Here is a 22,407-nt window from a genome sequence, read left to right as displayed (position 1 = left end):
AACTTTTAAGACTCAGAATGACTGCATCCTTTAACAGCCTCATCTGTAATGTAAAATAGTTTATATTTTCACCATTTGTTACTTTTTTTGCTTCTAGTCATTCCAAAGGATTGTGAAGCAATGTCTCTTTTGTGTATATTTCCCTGATACTAATGATACTAGTTTCATTTTTCTCTAATTATTAGCAATTCATATACCTTTTGTGAACTGTCTGTAAAAACATATCATCCATTTTAAAACTGTTTTGTGTGTTTGTGTTAATAAACCTTTGAAAAATTGATTTTGTTTCAAGGGCCACACCTCCTTGTGCTCAGGGCTTACTCCTGGCTCTGTGCTCAGGGATCATGCCTGTTGGTGTTGGGGTACCATTTGCAGTGCCAGGGATTTAACTGGGGTTGGCTACATATAACTTACTCCTATTCTGTCTCTATGGGACAATGAGTTTTAAGGGTTATTTATCTATTAAGAATACAAGTTTTTTAAAGAATATGATACATTATTTCCAATTATTTTCTTCAGAATGCATCTTTTTACTTTCTTAGTGGTAACTTTAAACACAGACATTCTAAGTCTAATTTTTTTTCTAAGTCTAATTTTTAATATATTTATCAGGCCTTTGGTATTGTAGAATGGATAAATATTTTGGTATATCTAATCTCTAACTGCATCACCTTTCGGCTAGTATTTAAATTTACATTTTGGAGCAGTCTCATTAATATTTTCAATATTTCATGTTGAAAAGACATTAAATTTCTGAAAGTTCCAGAATCTTCCAGAAGCTTGTGAACAATTTGCATGTTGAACAAAGCAGTCCTTTGAGTCACTGTCCCAACAAGGAAAATCCAAGTTAACTACCAGTAAGATATTTATTATTGAATAACCAAAGGTATTTTGATATGAAACTTTATTCTGAAACCATGAGTACACTTCTTTAATGTCCCTTTCTGTCCAACTGGAGGCAATATTTATCCAAGAAGGCTTATAACCATGACACACTGATCAAGAGTCTAGAAAATTTCACTGATAAAAGGTGCCGAAAGAGGTACAAATGTTTGTGGAGACTCAGGCATCTGTACTGTGTGGCTCAACAAAATGTGGCAACTCGTGGCAGGTCATCATTTTACAAATGAGGTTTCATGGGCAATCAAATGTAACCAAAATGCCTGAAAAGATAGTATGCCTCAGCCGCCCCATGTCAATAAAGTGAAAGCTTTTCTGAAAATGAAATGGCCTTCTTTTAGAACTCTGGAATCCTAAACCACCAGACATTTCAGGAACTATTTTGGCTGAGAATGATATGAAAGATTTTTCTTTTTCATCATTTTTATTACAGTGGAAATGGTTTTTGTATTTCTAACAGTTTGACAAGAGCTAATTACAATGCGCTCATCTGTTTTGTGGACTAATTTGAGCCATCGGGCATCAACACCATAGACACGCAGCAGCATTGCAAATGATACGCATGCTTCCCTTGCTCCAAGAATTTGTACTTGCTATAAAAGAAAACAGATTTGGACAGCCCTGAAAAAGTTGGTTTGGTTTGAAGAAAACATTTCAGAATTACATTAGAGCTGGCCTACAAGTGAACTAAAAATACCTGCTCATCTCAGTGGTCTTGGCCCAGGGCCTTTCCGTTTACTGTAAAAGTCAGGCTGTTTGAACAGTTGGAGTTCGGCTTGCTTGCTGTCTAAACTAGTGTTCTCTGATAACTTCTGTTACCATTGAAACACAAGCCCTGTTGCATTTAAGGGAATATTTAGAGGTGTGGAAAATAGCCAAGAGAAAAGTATGCTTACTGTTCAATTCTCTAGGTTTCCCGTGCAGAAACTAGACCACTTAGCTCTGTTAGAAAATGGGAGAAAGACATTCATCAGTAAACATTACACAGCAAGGATAAAAGATGGAGTGGAGTAAAGGAGGCTGTTAAAATCAGCCTAAGATGATTATTTGAATTGCAAAGAGAAATGTTCAGACATAGCTAGAGCTGCTAAACATAACTCTTGAAGTTTTTCCAGAACAGAGGGATTGGGGGGAATGAGACCAGTGAAGGAGAAAATTAGAAAATTATAAGACAGAATGGGAGATGAAGTTTTAGAATCCGGTAAGAGAACTGAAATATATGATATTATTAGGTCTTATATCTATGTATGAGGGTGAAAATCTAAAAGCATGTTTTCTGACGTCAATTCTATGATTTTTAAGATTAAAAAAGATGGCATTATATCTGGATAAGGAATAATTAACCGTAACTGCCAGGTTATTTTGTGAAAGATCAAAAAGAAAGATAGATATCAGTAGCCTAAGAAGATAATTTTGATAAGTTGGAAAGTCTGACTGAGATCATTTGAACGGAAATGAATCAGAATAGTACCAAATGTCCATGAACTTGGCAGCTCTGACACAACCCTCTGCACATCAGCTACTCTGTTAAAAAAAAAAAAGGTCACAAAAACTGGTATGTACTTAAAGGGTGCTCTTGTTCTACAAGGGATTATAAAGATGACAGGACTAATTTTTAAAGTAATTTGTAGCACAGACTTCACTAACATGTGTTTGGCTTGTTAGATAGCTGGTACCCTATTCGTTGGCACAGTGTTTAGAACAGAGGGAGTTTCCCCTATGAGCAATTGAAGTGCCAGCTGTTGCCCTAAATATTGGTACCTGTTCATGATGCAGTTAGCTTTAAAGCCAGATTTCAAGCTAAGGGAAAATTTTGCATTTTGTACATCAGCAAACATTGGTATAAAATTTGTGTGTCTAGATGTAGCATTTATACAGACTGAGAATTGAGTTGATAGAGGACCTCTTTCAGAAACAGCAATAGAAAACAACTTATTTTTTGGAAAATGTGAAAGCTAACTAAATTTAGTAAGTTTTAACCAATCTTTGCAAGCACTTCTAAAGTCATAAAAATATGTAGATAGAAATTGCATATTTGTATGACAGTATTTCTTTAAAATCACATTTAATTTAACATGTGTGTTAAATAATAATTTCTAAGAAAGTGGAAGACAGGAAGGGATGTCAGAATTCTATATAACAACTTTAATCTCATGATTAAAGGGATGCATTTTTTATTGGCACTAAAGAAATAAGTAAAAAGGTATCAAGAACTATTATCAGAATCCTTTTTACTTTTCTTAGAAAATAAAGCATGTAATGTTCCTTGCTTACTCGAATGAGACAGCCATGGTCCTTCCAGAACCGGAAATAGAACACTAATGAAAGACTACTTTCAGTGAACCTATAGGGAAAATTTAACTCAAGTTACATATTTCTTTGATGGAGTCCTTATGTATTTTTTAGAATTTTTGTTGTCAGCAACCTCCTTGTGGGCCATAAATACAATTCCTCTTAATTATCCATATTTTATTATTTTACAATAAATATATAATGGTTTAAATCAAATTTTAAATATGACTTTGCATTTAGACTGAGTATGACTTTAGTGAATGATTTTAATTAAATTAAATTAATTAATTAAAATTAATTAAAATAAATAAATATATATCTGTGTTTGGTACAAGGGTAATAATTACAAACAAAATGAGATAGAGACATTTAAAAAATGAGATAAAATGCTAATTTATAGTGATCTTAAAGAGTCTCCTGGCATCTATAAACATTTAGAGCTACTGTTTTATTCTACATTCAAACTTATACTAATAATAAGTTCACAACATAGTAGGGATTTCTTATCAGTTGTTCATGTATAGTTGATATACTAAAGTTGGACATCCTAGAAGTTTTACATTTTGTAGTTGTCAATATTCTCAAAGCCAAACCAGAGCCTTATATCTCTGACTTTGATAAAAATGACCCAAAATATCAGTGCAACTTGTAAACTAGAAAAGAAAAAATAAACTAAATAAATAAATTAACTTCTCAAGCCCTCTGACTGGCGAGTTCTATTGATATAATATCTCTGTCAATGGAAATACTGTGCACTACAGTAAAATGAGTTGATAACACTGTCTTGGATGTTGTTTTGGTTTATGTTATTATGGAGATTCCACAGTTGGTGTTTTCTGGGTTGTATGTGAATATCTTCAAATGAGGCCCCTATCTGCTTGCCACACTTGCTTCTTGAATAGGTGGAGTCCAGCTGTGTTTTTTTGAAAATGCATGGATACACTATGATTGTGGGTTTTAAGTTTCAGATAGTAGTTCTAAACATCCAGGATGTATTTTTAAAAATAGTTTCTGATAGATAGTTTTATATAAAATGGGTAAAGTATGCATTTTCAATATTATCAGTAAATTAACTAAGTTATACAAAACTTTACCAATAAGTTGGCCAAGTTCTTATGCTCCTACAACAAATTATATACTGTCCTGTCAGCAGGACATGTAAGCGGTTCTCTGGACATGTTTTGCCTAATCAACGTAAGGAATCATTTGGTTGAGTGCAGTTTAATTTTTTTCTCCTGAACACAAAAAACACATACATACATACATACAGACAGACAGACACACACACACACACACACACACACACACACGCCAAAACACAATAAAATTAATCTTGTCATTTAGGTGGGGTGCTAGAGCAATAGCACATGGTAGTACATTTGCCTTGCACGTGGCCGACCCAGGTTCAATTCCTCCACCCCACTCAGAGAGCCCGGCAAGCTACCGAGAGTATCTTGACCATGCAGCAGAGCCTGGCAAGCTGTCCGTGACATAGTCAATATGCCAAAAATAGTAACAACAAGTCTCACAATGGAGACATTACTGGTGCCCACTTGAGCAAATCGATGAGCAATGGGATGACAGTGACATTGACATTTAGGTATCTGACAAAGAACTCAAAGAGAAAGGAGTAGACAGGATCATCTCCGTTCTTATTCTAATTGAGACAGGACAGAAGCCTGGCCAAAGAGAAGTGTAGGAATTGATATGGCTTCCTGTATATCATTTTGGCATGACCACAGGAAACAGCAAAATAAGTTGGAGTCATTTTGTGGATCTAAGGTTCTCACCAATTTTCTGATATTTGTTTTGAAATTTGACCAAAGCAGAGTGTCTCTTAAAAAGAATATCTTGCCATGTTCTAAAACCACTTTGAAATGTTATCAGTATGCTAGGAATTAACCAGATTTACTTAACATGCCTTCACTTTCCCTGATAAATAGAGGGAGTACAAAAGGTTTTAGTGGAGCTAACTAGAAATAAAGATCTTAGAAAATGCAATAATCCCATCTGGCTATTTAAATGAAGGTGAAGCCACCCTCTTCCTAGAAATTCTGAAGATTGATGGTGTATAGAGTCTGATTTAATGCAAAGAAGAAAAAATGGGCAGGGTGCATTCAGTTTTAGTTATTTAGGCATTTCTCACCAAATATAGTAAAATTTTAAAAACAAAGAATCTAGCGCAAATGCTGAGTGTGGGTACAATTACTCTCTGAGTTCCTGTTGTACCCTAAATCTTTTTTTTAATATTTCAACAGAATACTATTATTATTTAGAATTTTCCCCCAACAATCAAACCTGCTGAAAAGGTATCATTAGATAATTTGTTTTCCATTGATGAGAATGAAGAATATGCGGCCGCGCAGTTTTGGATCTCTGATATTTTAGCTCAATTCACAGTTTAGTGTGCGGTTGCTCCGGATCTCGTCTGGGCAGAGAGCATGCCGGTAACATTCCCATCCCAAGATCTCCTGTGCGCCATGTCACTGCAAACCCAGAACCCACTTCTGGGTAGTGGGTTCCAGAAGATGGCAGTCGCCACATGGGTGCCACTGCCGTGGCTGCCACCAACGCCACCAAAAGAAACCTTTCCCCTCCTGGGGCAGCATGGGGTTGTAGCTCAGTTCACATTCTAGATGCATTTCTACAGGAAGCCGCTGGGTGCCCAAAGTGATTAGTAGCCCTCCAGGATCATAGTCTTTAAGGAGCAGAGGAGCCATTTCGTGTGCGGCTGCTCTGGATCTTGTCTGGGCAGAGAGCGTGCTGGTAACACCCCCATCCCAAGATCTCCTGCGCACCACGTCACTGCAAACTCATACCTCTGGGTAGTGGGTTCTAGAAGATGGCAGTCGCCATGTGTGTACCCTAAATCTTTAAGTGATAGTTCATGTTATCATATAGGATATGTACCTAGCTTCCTTCTGTATGCTACAGTATAGGGGTATGTGTACATACATATCATCATCAACATCATCATCATCATCATCATCATCATCATCATCATCATCCCGTTGATCATTGATTCTCTTGAGTGATCTCAGTAATGTCTCCATTCATCCTACCCTGAGATTTTAGAAGCCTCTCTTTACTCGTCTTTCCCAACAGTGCCGCATTGGAGGCTCTTTCAGCATGAGGGGAATGAGACCCATCATTGTTACTGATTTTGTCATATAAATATGCCATGGGGAGCTTGGCAGGCTCTCCCATGCAGGCAGAAAACTTGGTAGCTTGCCAGGTTCTCCGAGAGGGAGAACTAAGCTATAAGATGTCCAAGAGCTTGGTTTTATAGTCTCTGGATGTTGGCCGTTGATGGGATTTACACAGTGCCAGGGGCAGTTTCTGGGTGTGACCCCTAGCTAATGGAAAATGGGGGATCTGGGGAAAGAGGTCCAGTCCTGATCCAAGCAGACTTGGAGATCTCAGCCCTGGGTCCCACATACCTGGGTTTCTCTGCCGGTTCCTTCATGCATGAGGCTCATCGGGACATGTGGAGAGGGGCCTTGAGCATGACTGTGGCTGGGTTCTGGAGGTCTTCGGCTGCAGGGCCTGTGCTTAGGGCAGGGAGGGAAACTCAACCTACCCCCTCCAAGGGGCCCCAGTGAAGACAGCCAGGCACAGGAGCAAGAGACTCTGCCATGTACATACACACTTACATAAATGCTACACCAACAGGCTTCAAAGGGCACCATCTTATTTCTCTCCTTTCTTTCCTCATGCAAAAAGGACTTAAGGACACAGTTGATAGGATTAATTCATATGCAGTGCTTTGCTTCTTGCTATTCTCTCAATCATGTTCTCAATTCAGGAATTTTACAACCTTGATGATGACCTTTCAAAAAGAAAAGCCAAATATTTTAAGTCTCATTTTACAAACCCTAGCTTTCTTTATTAAGGCAGTCCTGCCAGCAGAGGTAAAATGATTTCCTTTTAAGCATTAATTTTTTGCTTTAAGCCATTAATTTAAAGCCAGCACCACTTTTTGTATATTTCTAAGCACCTTGAAGGTGTTTTTAAGCATTGCTTAGTTCCTGAAAAGGAAAGTTCCTATATATTTCTTATATTTCTACTTTTGGGCTTTCATACTAGAGAATAAATATTTTTATCCTAAATGCTTCCTGTTAGGGTAAGCATAGATGTGCCTTTGATACATTTCCTCATATTCCTCATATGATTAGTCTGAAATAGATGATAAAACAAGCAGGAAGACATCAGAGGCTGGATGATGGGTGAAAAAGGGGTTAATGCTATGAACGCCTAAGTATACATGTGTTAAAAAAATGAATTGAAATTAAGAAGGAGAAGGATTTTCTATAAGGGCCATGAAATAATTAATTGTTTTGTAGGAGATGGCCTTTCCATGTAGGCAGAGAATTTTTTTCTTCACTTTTTTTCTGAAGAGACAGTCAAATAGAGAATCTCATCTCTTAATTAGAAAGAAAAATACTCATCAAACACATCTCATCACTGGAGAGCTAATGATGCACAGCTGTTAGTCTGAAAGGGCAGGCTTTTTTTCCTGAACAGTAGGCAGTGTTAATCATTTTGGATGAGATTTCTTTTTAAAATATACTGTAGTTTGCAAAAGAATAGGATATTCAATATTCCAACTTAAATGATTTTTTTGAAGTGCGCTTCCCTGGGGATAGTGCCGTGTGTCGTGCTGAATGATCACTGAACACAGCATCTTCCCCTGTACTTCAATGACAGCACCGTTGATGGGATCATATGAATGGCCCAGTCCTGCCTAGGACTCTGGCAACTCAGATTCAAAGGAAGAAGAAAAATCATGAAAATCATGTATATCTTGCACCTCTTAAGAAGAGGTGTTGCTACAGAATTTAACATTTTGAATCATTCACTCTATGTAATTTGCCTTGTTTAAATATGTAGAAACACCTCCACTCCACCTTCACTTTTCTTCCTAGTGAAAAGGGGTTTTTATTTGTTTAATCTTCATGTTTTTAATGCTTATTTTTCTCAGTAAATGTAATTGGCTCATTCATTTTCAAATCTTTGCCTTTATAGTCACCTTCTTAACCTCTTCTAAACATTCTTGACAGACAAAAATTCATTAAGTAGAGACCTGGTGGATAGTCAACTTTTGATTATTCAGAGCCATTCCAGATAGTGAGAGGAAGGCAGAATGAAATTGGCTCCACAAACCTCTTTTTGACCCTTAGTTTTTGACCTTTTTGCTATCCAGGCCTTTACTGAAGCACCTAAGGTGTGGGATTCCATTTCTCTGCATTTGGGCAGAAGCAGTTATCGCATAGCGAAAGAAAGGACAAGAAACAGATATGTAGGAAATCCATGAGTTGAATAATCAGTCCCTCATAATGGATACCTTCAGAGCATCAGTGTTCAAGATGCAATTCTTTGAGGTAGTAGAACGTTTGAGAAAAGCACACTGCATTTCAAATCAAAACCACGAGAAGATAACACCTTCCACTACCGAAAATGGCTGGCATGAGAAAGGCCAGAAACTACCAGTGCTTTCCTCACCGTTGGTTCAGCCTCTAAGAAAAACTTTTGGTCTAGCAATTTATACAGAAATTAGGAACAGAGCTATAATTGGCCTAGCCATTCCACTCCTTAGTATCCATCCCAGAAATACAAAAAAGCAAAAGGTATTTGCACACCTATGTTTATTGCAGTGCTATTTATAGTGGCTGAGATCTGGAAACCACGCAAGTAACTGACAACAGAGGATCGGATAGAAAAACTGTGCTGGGCTGGTGAGATAGTACAGGGCTTCAGGCACTTGCTTGCATCCCACAATCCTGGTTTGAATCCTCAGAACCTTCTATGGTCTCTCAGCACTGCTAGGAGTGATCCCTGATCACAGAGTCATACCTTGAGCAACTCTGGGTGTGCCCAAAACCAAAAAAAAAATCATATTATATACACACATAGCTGGAATATTACTCAGCTATGAGAAAGATAAAATCTTGCATTTGGAGGGGAAGCACACTCAGCTTTGCTCAGGGCTTATTTTTGACTCTGCTAGTAGCGTTTGGGGATCCATATATGGTGCAGGGTTGCTAGGCAAATACCTTACCCACTGTACTATCTCTCCAGCCTCTGAAATCCTGCATTTTGCTACAACCTGGATGGAACTAGAAGATGTTATGTGATTCAAGAGAAATCAAAATATCAAAGTCAAATATCAAATAGTCTCATTTGTTTTTGATATACCATAAAGAAACGAAGCAAAGAACTATAGTTAGTAGATAACGTCCAATGAAAACAAAGCCTTTGACAAAGACAACACAACTAAGGTTACCAAGTAGGGAATGTGGAAGAAAATCAAGTATGCTAAGGACAGCAGTGGAAGGATATTTGCAGTCTCGTGGTCACATTGTACCTCTAATTATAGACACCTATGAAGGAATTTTATTACTTGCTCTTGTAAACCACTGTTACCTTGAAATATTTCTTAAATGTTTTGAAAGTACATGGGGTTGGAAATCTGAGCTTGGCTCTGCCACTTAGTGAAGGGTATCTTTCCAGTTTGAACTTTTGTTGAGTTCAAACTGAACATCAGCCTCCTCACTTGTAAAGTGAAAATATTACTGTCTGCCTGCCCAGCTCTTCTCAGGACTTTATCACCAAAGTCGATTCCTGCAATGTGCTATAAGAAAGTTGGTGAAACCAATCATGTTATTTGCCTGGCAGTAAATCATAGATGTGTGGAAGAGTCTTTTTCAATACATAATTAACATTTTATATTGCTTTTGCTTGCTCAAATAGAAAAGAATCGCATTTGGGGTTGTGGGATTTTTAAAAAATATTTTGGGAGGGCATACCCAGCTTGCTCAGGACTTACTCCTGTCTCTGTGTTCAGGGATCACTCCTAGTGGGGCTTGGGGGACTGTACAGGATGCTGAGGATCAAACCTGGTTGTCTATGTGTAAGACAAGCATCCTACTTGCAGTACTATCTCTCCAGCCCTAGACTCACGAGTAGCATTTTGAAATGTTGCTGCTAATATCACAAGCCGGGCAACTTGTTTAGATAAGAGGTGCTTGGATTTAAATTTTTTTTTAAATATGGATTGGAATTGAAATCCATTAAACTGAATAAATTTAATTTTGGAAAGTTAACTTTATTTAAAATTAAAATTAATTTAATAAAATTAAATTTTTTGAATAGTAAGTTCAATAAATTAAAAGTTATACTTATTTATTATATATTTATTTTATCTATAAATAAATATAATAAAATTAAGTTTATTTAATAGTAAACTCATTCTTTTCTCTTTGGGGCATAAAATTGTCAAAATTGTTAATATTTAAAATATTATTCTTTTAATGTCTCAATGTATGTTAACGTCATTCACTAGAAATGAACTTCTATAAAAATTAAGATTTTTCTTGTTTCATTTACTAGGAAAATTTTAAGTGAAATATCTCTGACATTACTGACTTCCCTTTCAAAATATCCTTCCTATGCTCCACCCTTCATGAATCCTCCAAGAAACAGCTTTCTCTTCTATAATTGCTCAAAGAGCACATGTTATACAATTTATTTTTTGTTTAGAGGAAATACATGCCAGTGTCCCTGGCTCTGTGCTCAATGATCACTCCTGGTAGGGTTCAGGTGACCATATGGGGTGCTGGGAACCGAACCCATGTCAATCACCTGCGAGGCAACTGCCCTATGTGCTGTATTATCTCTACAGTCCAGAGCATTTATATTGGACTATTAATTTATAATGTCTCTAGTGCTTTTGATACAATGTTTAATATGAAATGCATTAATTAATAATATTTGTGTTTATAGAGTACTTCATGGTAAGGCATTTTCACATATGTTCTAACACTTGTTTTCCACAGCTAACTTATAAAGTAGGCAAGTGTTCTCATTCCTATATTACAGATAATAGACTAAAATAAAAGTGAATACCAGGTCTGCCCAAGGTCCTGTGATTAATATTTAGCTGAAATGGAACTAAAATCTCATCTTTAGCTTTTGGCCTAAGCCATTTTTTACCATAACACATTGTTTTCTTAGAGGAAGAATATTTATCAGCTATCTTTTGCTATATAATAAACCACTCCATAATTAGTAGCTTAAAGCAGCTACCATTTGTTTAGTGATAATTCTGTGGGTCAGCAATTTGGAACAGCTGAGTATTGTTCCTGTTTTCTGCTGTTCTCACTAAGGTATATCTAGTTAGCTTCTGCTCACATAGACAGATCTAAATCAGGATACCACCTGACTTTTGGCTGGGAAGATGGCAGAAACTGCCCCAAGTGGCTCTTGTCATCCAGAGCTCTAATATGGCCTTGCTGCCATGGTAGTTTATAGTTCTAAGGCAGAAGGCAAGCCCAACTGACAAGTACTGTTTAAGCTTCTGTGATTATCATACAATCTATGTGTGCGTCATACTTTCCCCTTAACCAAAGCAAATCAGAGATCCAACCGCAGTTGTCACTGTAGGAAGATATTATAAAAGGCTTGGATACAAAAAGATGTGAGCAAATTAGGGTCATTACTACATGCAATCCCCACAAGCAAAATATAAAACTACTGAAAATGGCACTCATTTCATCATATCCTTCTACTATAATTGGTATGGTTTCTTTGACTTAGCCCTAATGCTTGAAACCACCATTAGCTATGGATTCTAGAGTGGTATAAGAAAAGTGGTAAGCTATAAGAAAGGCCAAAAATTATACATCATATGAGCCAATATTTTCTGCTTCTAATAATACCTAATGTATGTTGTGAAACTTCTAGGTATTGGGCACTAAATAAAGTCCATCTCAAATCTGAAAAGTAATAGTATAATTCCTATTTTTCAGATGATAAAACTAAGAGAAATCTGGCAACTTTCTCAAGATCACCTCGTAGTTAGTGTCTAAAAAGCTAGAATGCTAAAAGAGCCTGATTCAAGCTCCTGTGCTTCTTGTATTGTATCCCCTAGTCACAGTCCCTTGAGAAATTCGGTAGTCATTGCTGACAGAATTGTTCTGGCAGATTGATACAGTTTCTCACACCCAGGAAAAGAGGACTAAGAAAATTCTGTATACTTATTACCATAAAACTAATATTACATACATATTTTCTTCTATATAATTGCAATTGCAAATCACAACAGTCATCTAATGACTTTTTAAAAAATTATCAATTTTTTTAAATAGTCAGGATCTCTAATGAAGAGGAACTGATGTATGACTAGAACTTTTGTTTGAAATGAAGATAAGAACTCCATGAGAATAAACTCTAGGTAGCCTTAGCTTGTTAAAAATACAAGGGAAGAGGAGGAAAGTTGGAAAGATTGTCACAAAAAGGATAACTAAGGAAATAATGACATAGTGATGGAATCAACTGAGATGAAACACTGAAAATGTGTGAGTTCAACCCAGTTGAACACCAAAGAATTCTAGAATCTTCAGGTCTTCTCTCCAAGTAACACAATAAGAGATTCTGGAAGGATGGTCAGAATAAATGCTATCAATTTTGTGGCTATATTTATACTCTGTGTATGTTTCAATAATTGTCCTAGTTCCTTGATTTATTTTTCACACCATTCAACCCATTTTATCTTGTTCACCACCTCACATAGAGAAGTAATCAGGACCAAGGACAGATCCTTTATTGTATTTGTTTTTTCTTTTGCATTTTTCTGAGCTACTTTATTCTTCTAACCCCAACCTTTTGCTATTTGTTATCATTTTAGGCCTTGTGGTTTACAAAACCATCAATGACAGGTTCTCATGCATAAAAAAATTCCAACATCTGCGTGCCTCCATCATTGTCCCAGTGTCCCACTCATCCTATCCTCCATTCCCCCTTTCTGCCCCCTGCCCATATGGTAAGCTTTCCGTGGAAGACCAATTATCAGTTTCTGTTGCCTTTGGGCATTTTTGTTTCCCTAATATGTTTCTTTATATCCTGCGTGTGGGAGAGATCATTCTATGTTTTTCTATCCTTTGGACTAACTTCACTCAGCAGGATAATCTCCAGATCCATCCATGTAGCAGCAAATTGCTTAATTTCATCTTTTCTTGAAAAATCAACTAGAATTCCACTGGGTATGTGTACCATATTTTCTTTTCTAGTCATTTGTTTTTGGATACTTGTGTTTTCCCCATTTTTTAGCATTGTGAATAATGCTGAAATGAACATAGGAATGCAATAAATAGAGTTTTTGGGCCCTTGAGGTGGATGCCAAGAAGTGGACTGCGAGGTCATGTGAAAACTTAATTTCTTTTTTTTTTAGAAAAGTCCATATTTATTTTTCCTAAAACACCTAGTCCAGTCAACATTCCTACTGGCAGTTAACAATGGTCTGTTTTCTCCATAATCACCTAAAACTGTTTTTTTTTCTTTGTTATGTGTGCCAACTCATTCATTGATTTGTGGCTCAAACTCTCCTCCCCTCAAAAAATATTTTAGGTTGATGGTCTTTAATATTAGAATAATATGAGTCTCATCCATGAGACCAGAATATAGAGTCAAGCAAATGTCCTAGAAAAAGGCTACCATACAAGGAAAACCTTTGGTCAGGTCATAAATCTGAGACAGTTCATGTCTGCATAAGCAGAAGAGAAAGACATCTTAGATTTTGTTAGTGTAACCTAAATTGTGACCTTTAATACATTTTCTTGACACCACTTGGTTTGATACAGTAGCTCAATGAAATGTTTACTAATAAAAATAACTAGCAGGCTTATGTTAATAACACACAAATTCATTGTTTGCTTATGTATTAATTCAGAATATACTTATATACTAAGCACTTCCTATGACTCAAGTATTAGTCTAGGCTAGCGCATGGAACATAAAGTCCCTACTCTCAAAGAGGTTATATTCTCATTACTACCCGTAATCTAACAAATAAAATCTAGTCAAAAATAATTTTCCCTTTACATTATTCATCTATCAAATTTGCCTTGATTCCCTGGAAAATGAATTTATTCCTGGGCCATCCTTGGCACTTCACATGGTCCTCTTTTCCCTTCTAGGAATGATTCCTGACTGCAGAGCCAGAACCTAGCTTTAGTGTAGCTGGGTGTGGCTCAATACCAAGGACAACAACAAAATTCTTAATCCTGAACAAAGAAGTCTAGTTTAAAAATACATTTAATAGAATAATCATAAGCATCTTTTATGATCCATATCCATAAGGTTAATATAGTATAAATTTCCAAAATTAAGTGGAAATACTTTCACTTACTTGAAGTCTGGTAAAAGGAAAGATGTGCTTATATTTCATGCATTGACATATTTGAGATTTTTTTTAATTCAAGAACTTGAAAATATACTTACCATGTAATTCTGTCCAAATTTACTTCTTAGGTTGCTAAGCCATTATTGATGCTTTCTGGTGTCCATCTGGGTTGTGAATATCAAAGAATTCAGTCAAATATACAGTTTTCAAAATTTGTTATCATAGTGAAATGCACAAATGGTTTGGCAATGCCCCGAGTCATTTTCAAATTTAGAGAAAAGGTTTGGGACTGATCAGGTCTGTATATCTGTTTTGAAATGAAAATACTGAGACAAGTGAGTGACTTTCAAAAGCCCAGAACCTGGCTTCTAGTCCTTGAACCAGAGGAGTCAGAGCCAATCCCTACAGTTTTTGTTTTCCCCCTGCATTTGGATAAGTTGTAGGTGTGGCTGGGCTTGACTTAGAACGCTGCTTCTGGACTAGGGGTCATATGACCCTTTTGGGTCCCCAACATATTCCGAAAGGACCACAGATGAAAATCACATAAATGGGGATGAGGTGCATGTCATGAGACTGGAAGGCCAACTTATCACAGGATGCAGGAGGAAAGGTAAGTCAGGAAGGGGGCCACAGTTAGGAAAAAGTTGGGAAGCACTGATCCACAAGACTGCAAATGGTCCATGACGTGGTGCCTGGGCAACGTCTACTGCAGCCTCTTCTCCAACCCCTTCCACCTAAAGTGCAGTTTGTTGCCTCCAACCGGCCAACTTGGATTCTCAATTTTATTAGGGCTTGATAAAATCTTAGCTGGATGGTGACTTTCTAGTGTTTGGTATTAGAATATGCACTATCCAAGCCCTTACTGGCTAGCTGGTTTTCTGTGAGAATTTTGTGAGGAATTGATATTTTTCCCTTTTTTTTTTAAATACTTACTGGATATCAAGAAATGTGCCCAATTCTTACTACATTTAAACTATAATTTGTATGACTTCTGAGCTTAAATCCCCATTTACAGAAAGAAGCACTGAAAGGGAATGATATATAATTGCAGAGAGGTAATTAATTGGGTTACTTAGCATCTGGAGTAGAGTCCAACTTTGAACTAACATCTAATTTACATCATCTTAATTTGAGAGCAGGAGTCTCAGATTCACAAATTTTAGATCACCTGCCCAGGATTATGAAAGTCTGGTGGGGTTCAGTGGGGGACTCAGACTTTACATCCAGTACTGATTGTTCACAATGTAGATGCTTTTAGAATGATTCCTACCTGCCAGCTTAGGTGAGTTCTAAATATAACATTTGTCCTACAATGGAAAAAATATCGTTTATACGCTTAATGTAGTTCATTTTAAAAGATAATAGAAATTGATAATTTAAATTATTTTCTTTAACAACGTTATTTTGATAGCTGTTTGATTTCTATGGTAATGCTAAATGTTAACAGAACCCTTTTAAAAAATACTTGTTGGTAGCAGCTTTTATTCATAATGTGAAATCTTTGGGACTCTATGGTGTAGACTGGTATTTTCATCAGCCTATTGTACTTGTTACATTGTGTTGTCCAAGTGAGATTGTTTTGTAAGTCTCTGATATTAAATAGTTATTCATTCTTTGTCATTAAGTCAAATTATCAGCTATTTCGACAACCTAGTGAAGCTCATTTTGTGGCTTTTTTATTTTCATTTTATTTTGTCCAGCCTAACAATAATTTCACTGGAAGAAAAAAAAATTAAGATTGTCTCATTGACAATATAACGATAGCCTTTTTTCTATTTAAAAATGAAACAAAGTAAAAATCTTAACAGTGACTTCCTAGGGGTCAGTTGTGCTTTTAGAAGAATGTCTAACTAGTTCCCAAGGCTTTGTTTTCAAGATAAATCTTCCTGTTCTGAAGCACTTAGTTATGTGTTTTTGAAGTGGAGGAGGGAAAACAGTTCATCTAATGAAATTCAGTGTTGACTCATCTTTTTATCTCTCTTCTTTCTTCTCCAGCTCTTTCTCTTTGTTGTCTGGAACTTTGAGCTCTACATGATACCACTGGTTTTGTTGTCACTGTTGACATGGAACTACTTCTTGATAATATCTGGGAAAGATAACAGGCAACGTGATACAGTAAGTCTCTACTTTCTTACTTGTACGTGTTTTTGTTCTTATTCCTGGTCCCTCTGATAAGATCATCTTTGAACTTGGTTTTACAAACCAGAAATTCTTTCTACAAAAACTCAGATTTGGAGAAAAGTTTTATCAGTTCACAACTAATGACTCTTTGGTCAAAATCCATGAAACTATTCTGTATTCTTAACATTATGGACCTTGGTAAGAACTAGAGTCGAGAGTGTACCAACTAATGAGCTGTGATTTTAGTTCTGAATGAGTTATTCCAAGTAATTTTTTTCTTTGATTCCCTGCATTGTTCTACATCTTAATGTATCCTGGATTAATACCAATATTACAACATGATTAGTGGTCAGACAAAACCAATGTATCTTATTCAATTCAGTTTATTTCTCTGTCAGTATTGGATGGAATGACGGATGATTGTTGGCCTCGTAGAGTACATAAAATATCTAATTCGGTGAACTCTTTATTGAACAACAGAAAATTGCCTTCTCTTTGTTGAGGATGTATTAAGATACTGGTTCAAGGAACTCAAGGACAAAGCATTTTCATTCAATCTAAGAAATTTTAAACAGAACTCACCTGTCCTCTCTAAGGTTTTTGGGAAGGTTTTTGAATATGTGAGACAAAATTCAGTCTATAAAGAAGATGTAGACTGAGAAACAGAAGCTGGCCACATGATAAACATATTCATTATTTTCCTGTCAACCCTTATTCCTTTTAAGTTATCTCACTCACTAAACTAATCATTGGGAGAAATGAGTTTAGTTTTTCCATACATAAATGAAAAGGTGTGTGTCTTCTCCAAATAAAACTTACAGAACTTCATAATTCATTAAATGGGAATTGGGAAAATAATATAAAGATTTGTCAAAGGTGAAAATCTATTTGACAGCTTTATGTTCTCTACAGCTTATATAGATTTTAAAATTTTACATTAAGGGCTTACACTTGATTTTTATCAACTATTGTGTCCATAAGGATGTATAAAGCAGTTATTTGATCATCAGTTTAACAATAGCATATAATATTTTATTACAATATTTACTTATTATGTAATAATGGTTGTACAAACATTCTATGATGTATGAGAACTTTCCGATTAAATAACACAAAGTATATTTCAAATGGTAACACAGCTAAATATAAACTTCTTCAAAATAATGTAGTGCAAAATCAAAAAGTAAAATTCCTGATAAACAAAGTTAAAAACAACACACTATGTTTATTTCACAATATCATTTCTATAAATTACATATGCTATTTCTCTGTCTCTCTGACTTAGAAAATTGAAGAAAAGGGCTTTTACTCCACATCTTATTCATACTTGCTACTGTCTCTTACACGTTTTGTGAAATAGAAGTATTTAAAACATTTTTTGTCATATTTGCCTTGCAAACACAAGATCAGAAATGGAGATTTTAATGGTTATGTAGCATCAGTAGACAAGAAGTTATTATTACTGGCAAGGATTTTATATGTATATATTGAAATTGCACATTAAGAGCAAGCCCCAGATGCCACAAGCACCTGGTGACATGGGGAAAAATAGGTTCTTTTGTCAATTAATTCAGAATAGTTTCATTAAGAAAGGACTATCTTGGACAATTACTTTTCTGTCCCTTTTATTTTAGGGTATTATTGAGAGGGAATGTCCAGTTTTCATTCAGTTGCCGTGAGATAAGTGTGCAAATAAGTTTATTTGAAATAGAAGAAAAATTATAATTTCCTTGCTTCTAAATCATATGAGGTACTTGCCTTCAATATTTATTTATTAGTTTGAGAATTCTTAGTGAAAAATTCAGAAATTATAGACTTAGTATCTTTTCTAGAATATAGCTGCCTGGGCTGTAAAGTTTTACTATTAGAAGAAAAAATATATTACCAAATCCTTAAATACTTAATAGTCTCTACAAATTGTCACAAACCTATTGAGCAGGTATAAATTATTTCAATTTCTCTGCTACCTTATTTTCTCCTGAAATATAACTCAAAAAATTACTTACCAAATCTTTTCCTTTTAGGCACCTCTCTAACAGACACCTCCCCTTTTAGCCATGGACAATATTTTATTCCCTAGCACAGCTCACTGTGAAGCATTCTACAGTCTTACTTTCATGGAATGCCAACTACAAGCCATAACTCCCAGTAATTGCCTTTTATTTGCCCAAAACACACATATTCACATATTCTGTTCTTTCCGGGCACCAGAGCAGCAATCACAATGTTTCATTCAGCTTCTTATTTACTGGTGCAGTTGAGACCTTACATAGCTCTTAAATCCAATTTGTCTAATTATGTGTTTTCAGCCATATCCAGCTGTGCATTTGAACTGGTTGCTCCTTTTGAAAAGAAACCTGGGTTGTGCTTTGTGGTTACACACACATACACACATACATATATAAATGTTCACATACATATGTGTATCTGTGTAAATTAACAAAAGTATAGAGGCTTCCATGCAGTATCTAAATCAGTCTTACACATATTGCAAAAAATAATATCTTGTCCCAAGTCTTTATTGATATACCAAAAGAAATTTAGAGTCTGTCAGCACGTGTGAAAACTTTATGTATTATTTGAGACTTTAATCACAGTGTTGACTGATTCCAAACCAGGATACTTTTTGTTATATGTGAGAGAAGACATTTTTCTCTTATAAAAAAAAAAAGCCAGTGTTTTCAGTTGAGAAAATTAAATTTGCATAAAGATTTAGAAGTAAAGCAAATTAAAATTACCTTCCAAAGAGAAAATGAAACAAAACTTTCATGACTTAAGTTGAAAGATTTGAGAAAGTAGACACTGTAAAACATGAAACATTAGTAAGTGGTTAAAAGTCCTATTTTCTGCATATTGTTTGATAGCTGAGATTAATACTGAAATAGGAGAGAATTTCTCTGTGTACTTATGTTTATAAAGGAGAACATTCTTTTCTTGGTAACTTTAGATCACAGGAATTAATGACCTCCTGAATTTTACCCACCCCTGAATTTTCGAACTATAGTGCATACACTAATTTAATCTAAAAAAATGGGATGTTATCTTTCAGCATGTGTAAAAACTTAAGGTATCTGCAGTAGTTGACTGAATTTCTTTAGATGAACCCATTGAAGATGACATGAGGAAATAGTCATTCGTGTGGCTCTTCTTACAGACTCAGAATTAGATTCCCCGGAGAAATGGATGAGGTCAGAAATGATATTTCACCTGCTCTGTTCCCCAGTCAGACTTGTTAAAAAAAGGAGCAATACTGGATTTGCTTCTTTTTGGTGTCCCTTTATTGGGATCATAACATTAAAATTTCCAGTGTAAGAATCATTAGGCTTTCTAAAGCAGCCATTTAATACGTTTCATTCAGTCATGTCTCTGTTGTGAAGGAAATATTGATATAGGATTGGCATGGTTGTCACAGGATGACCTGTTCATCAAAAATCTGGAGAGAGTTGCTCCACCGAACCCTATTGCTTATGATGTTTGTATGAAACTATCCATATTACAATTACTAAGGATGGAAATTATGTACATGGAGAGCAGATGCCAGGGTAGGTCTTTTATTTGAGATTTAAAAATTTCTGAATCCTCCTTTCCCTCTAGGGCTTGGCTAAACACTTTCTGCATAATGTCGCTTATCCCTTTCCCAGCAAAGAGAAGCTCAGTCAAGGGGCTGCTTCTAAATCTGGGGACCATCATCCTCTGTCATCTCTGTGAGCCAAGGAGCACGGCCTGATGTGGGAGAAGCATGACTGCTGAGCTCTTCCTTGGGAAGGGGGAAGGATGCTCAGAAATGAATGGTCACGTGAGCCAGGGCTCTGTTGCCAACAGGATGCAATAGATGCATAGAAACAAGGCAGAGGAATTAAATAACATTCAAAAGGCACAATGAGAAATTGGTCCAGAGGGTGTTGGAAAACATGTCAATCTCTCTGAAGTCTGTGCTCTGTGGCATCAGTCTCATTTTCTCTTGGGGCTATGTTTGCTACATCCCAGCTCTCCATGGACACCTTTAGGACAATTTTTGTCTTTAAGTTTCAGAAGAGCCAGCTGCAGTAACTCCAAGTTTAAGCAGACTGATGGAAAACACTCATTTTCCCCTCCTCTTTTACATGTCCTTCCTTCCTCTCAGTCAGGGAAATAGAGCAGGTGGTAAGGAATATCTGCATATCAGCTATCAGTTAACCACTTCGACTCATTCTCTCTATTAATTCTTTGCATTAATAATATCAAATAAATATTTCTACTGTGGTCTTATCCTCACAAATGAGGAAATTCAAAATTAGGGGGTGAGAACTGAAATCCATAGAATACGTGAATGCAGCTCGCCCCTGTCCTGAAGGGACAGAACAGATTACTTCCATTGTACATGCTTTGTGCATGCTCACTTTCTAAGAGTCCAGGGCTTTATTTGGCTTCCAGTATCCCCAAGTTCCTTCTGTGAGGAGTCCAGTGACTTCCTCAGGATCAGAGCCAGTTATTTGTTCCCAGGTAACCCCATTAATTTCACAAACACTCGTGGCCTGGAAATCAAACTCCACCCAGGCGAGTAGGTGAGGAATAAATCAAAGCTTGGTAAGAAAGTCTTTGAATCTCTTTGACATATGAAAATTCTTCAAGCCTCATTTTTTTAATTACACTTTAAAAGAACAATCATTTTACTGTCATGATATTCCTCCCACATAGCAATCTTGGTTACCTAATCAATGGAGGCATTAAAAGACTGAAAGTTGTGTGAATCAATGAAATCATTCTCTGATTCATGATCTGACTGTAACATAAACCGGGACAACGGCTGTCTTGCTAAAATAGTATAAATACTGAAATGCTTTGTTGGTTCCCTCAGATGGCAAAGTTCTTTATGTGTTCCCCACCCCACACCCCACTTAAAGTAGTGTTGTATCTTGTTTCTTGTTGGTGCTGTTTCAGTTAGACCAAAAGAACCTCTTTCCAGAGGGGGATAAAACCTGTGAGAAGAAACATTTTTGCTGCTAAAAATGTGGTTGAATAAAGAGTTTGGGATGATCCACCAAATAGATGCAACCCAAGAACATCTGATACTCAATCCGAGTGTCTGTACATCGCACACATTTGTTATTTATTTATTTATTTGTTTATTTATTTATTTTCTTTTTCTGTCACACCTGACGATGCACAGGGGTTACTCCTAGCTCTGCACTCAGGAAATACTCCTGGCAGTGCTCAGGTGACCATATGGGATGTTGGGAATCGAACCCCTGTTGGCCACGTGCAAGGCAAATGCCATACCCGCTGTGCTATTGCTCCAGCTCCACATTTGTTATTTTTTTTTAATTTAAATTTTATTGAATCACCATGTGGAGGGTTACAAAGTTCTCAGGATTATGTCAGTTATACAGTACTCAAACACCCTTCCCTTCACCCGTGCCCATATTCCATCACCAACCACCCCATTATACCTCCCGCCCCCTCCCGCCCCCCCAGTCCCCGCCCTTGTAAGTGATAAGTTTCACTTCGTTTACGCTTTATCTTGATTACAGTCCATGTTTCAACACATAATTCACTATTGTTGCTAGGGTTTCCCCCCAAAAAAGAGAAGACAGTCCCACTGTCAAGGAGGCATTTGATGGCTCTCCATTGCTGAGAATGTAGAGATATTAAGTCCCGCTGTTTGTTACATAACTTTTCTATTTTTTTCCCCCCTCGTCCCGCGCCACCGAGATCACGCCTGTTTAGTAATCACCACGCTGCCTGACAAAGGGAAAACAAACCAAAAGAGATGGTTATTTCCCGTCATCAGCCGGCATGGGGCTCTGGCTTAGTTGATAGTCTGGTAGAATGTCTGCAAGCAGTTTCTGGAACCAAAAGTAATACGCTGGTATCAGCCCCGGCTCAAGATTCCACCAGCGTCCCGCTGTTCCAAGTACATAATAATTTATTCCCTT

General features: G+C 36.5%; 1 protein-coding gene across 1 annotated transcript in view; it reads left to right on the top strand.

Moving 5' to 3' along the window:
* Positions 1-22,407, top strand: part of MCTP1 (multiple C2 and transmembrane domain containing 1) — a 670,427-nt gene that overhangs the window by 534,688 nt on the left and 113,332 nt on the right. Inside the window, exon 16 of the mRNA XM_055131251.1 lies at positions 16,367-16,486. Coding sequence (XP_054987226.1) covers positions 16,367-16,486 — 120 coding nt within the window. The remainder of the gene's footprint in view (positions 1-16,366; positions 16,487-22,407) is intronic.

Source organism: Sorex araneus, chromosome 1, assembly GCF_027595985.1.
Source record: "Sorex araneus isolate mSorAra2 chromosome 1, mSorAra2.pri, whole genome shotgun sequence".
Lineage (NCBI taxonomy): Eukaryota > Metazoa > Chordata > Mammalia > Eulipotyphla > Soricidae > Sorex > Sorex araneus.
Note: the sequence above shows the minus strand (reverse complement) of the source record. Positions and strands in the feature narration are given on the sequence as shown.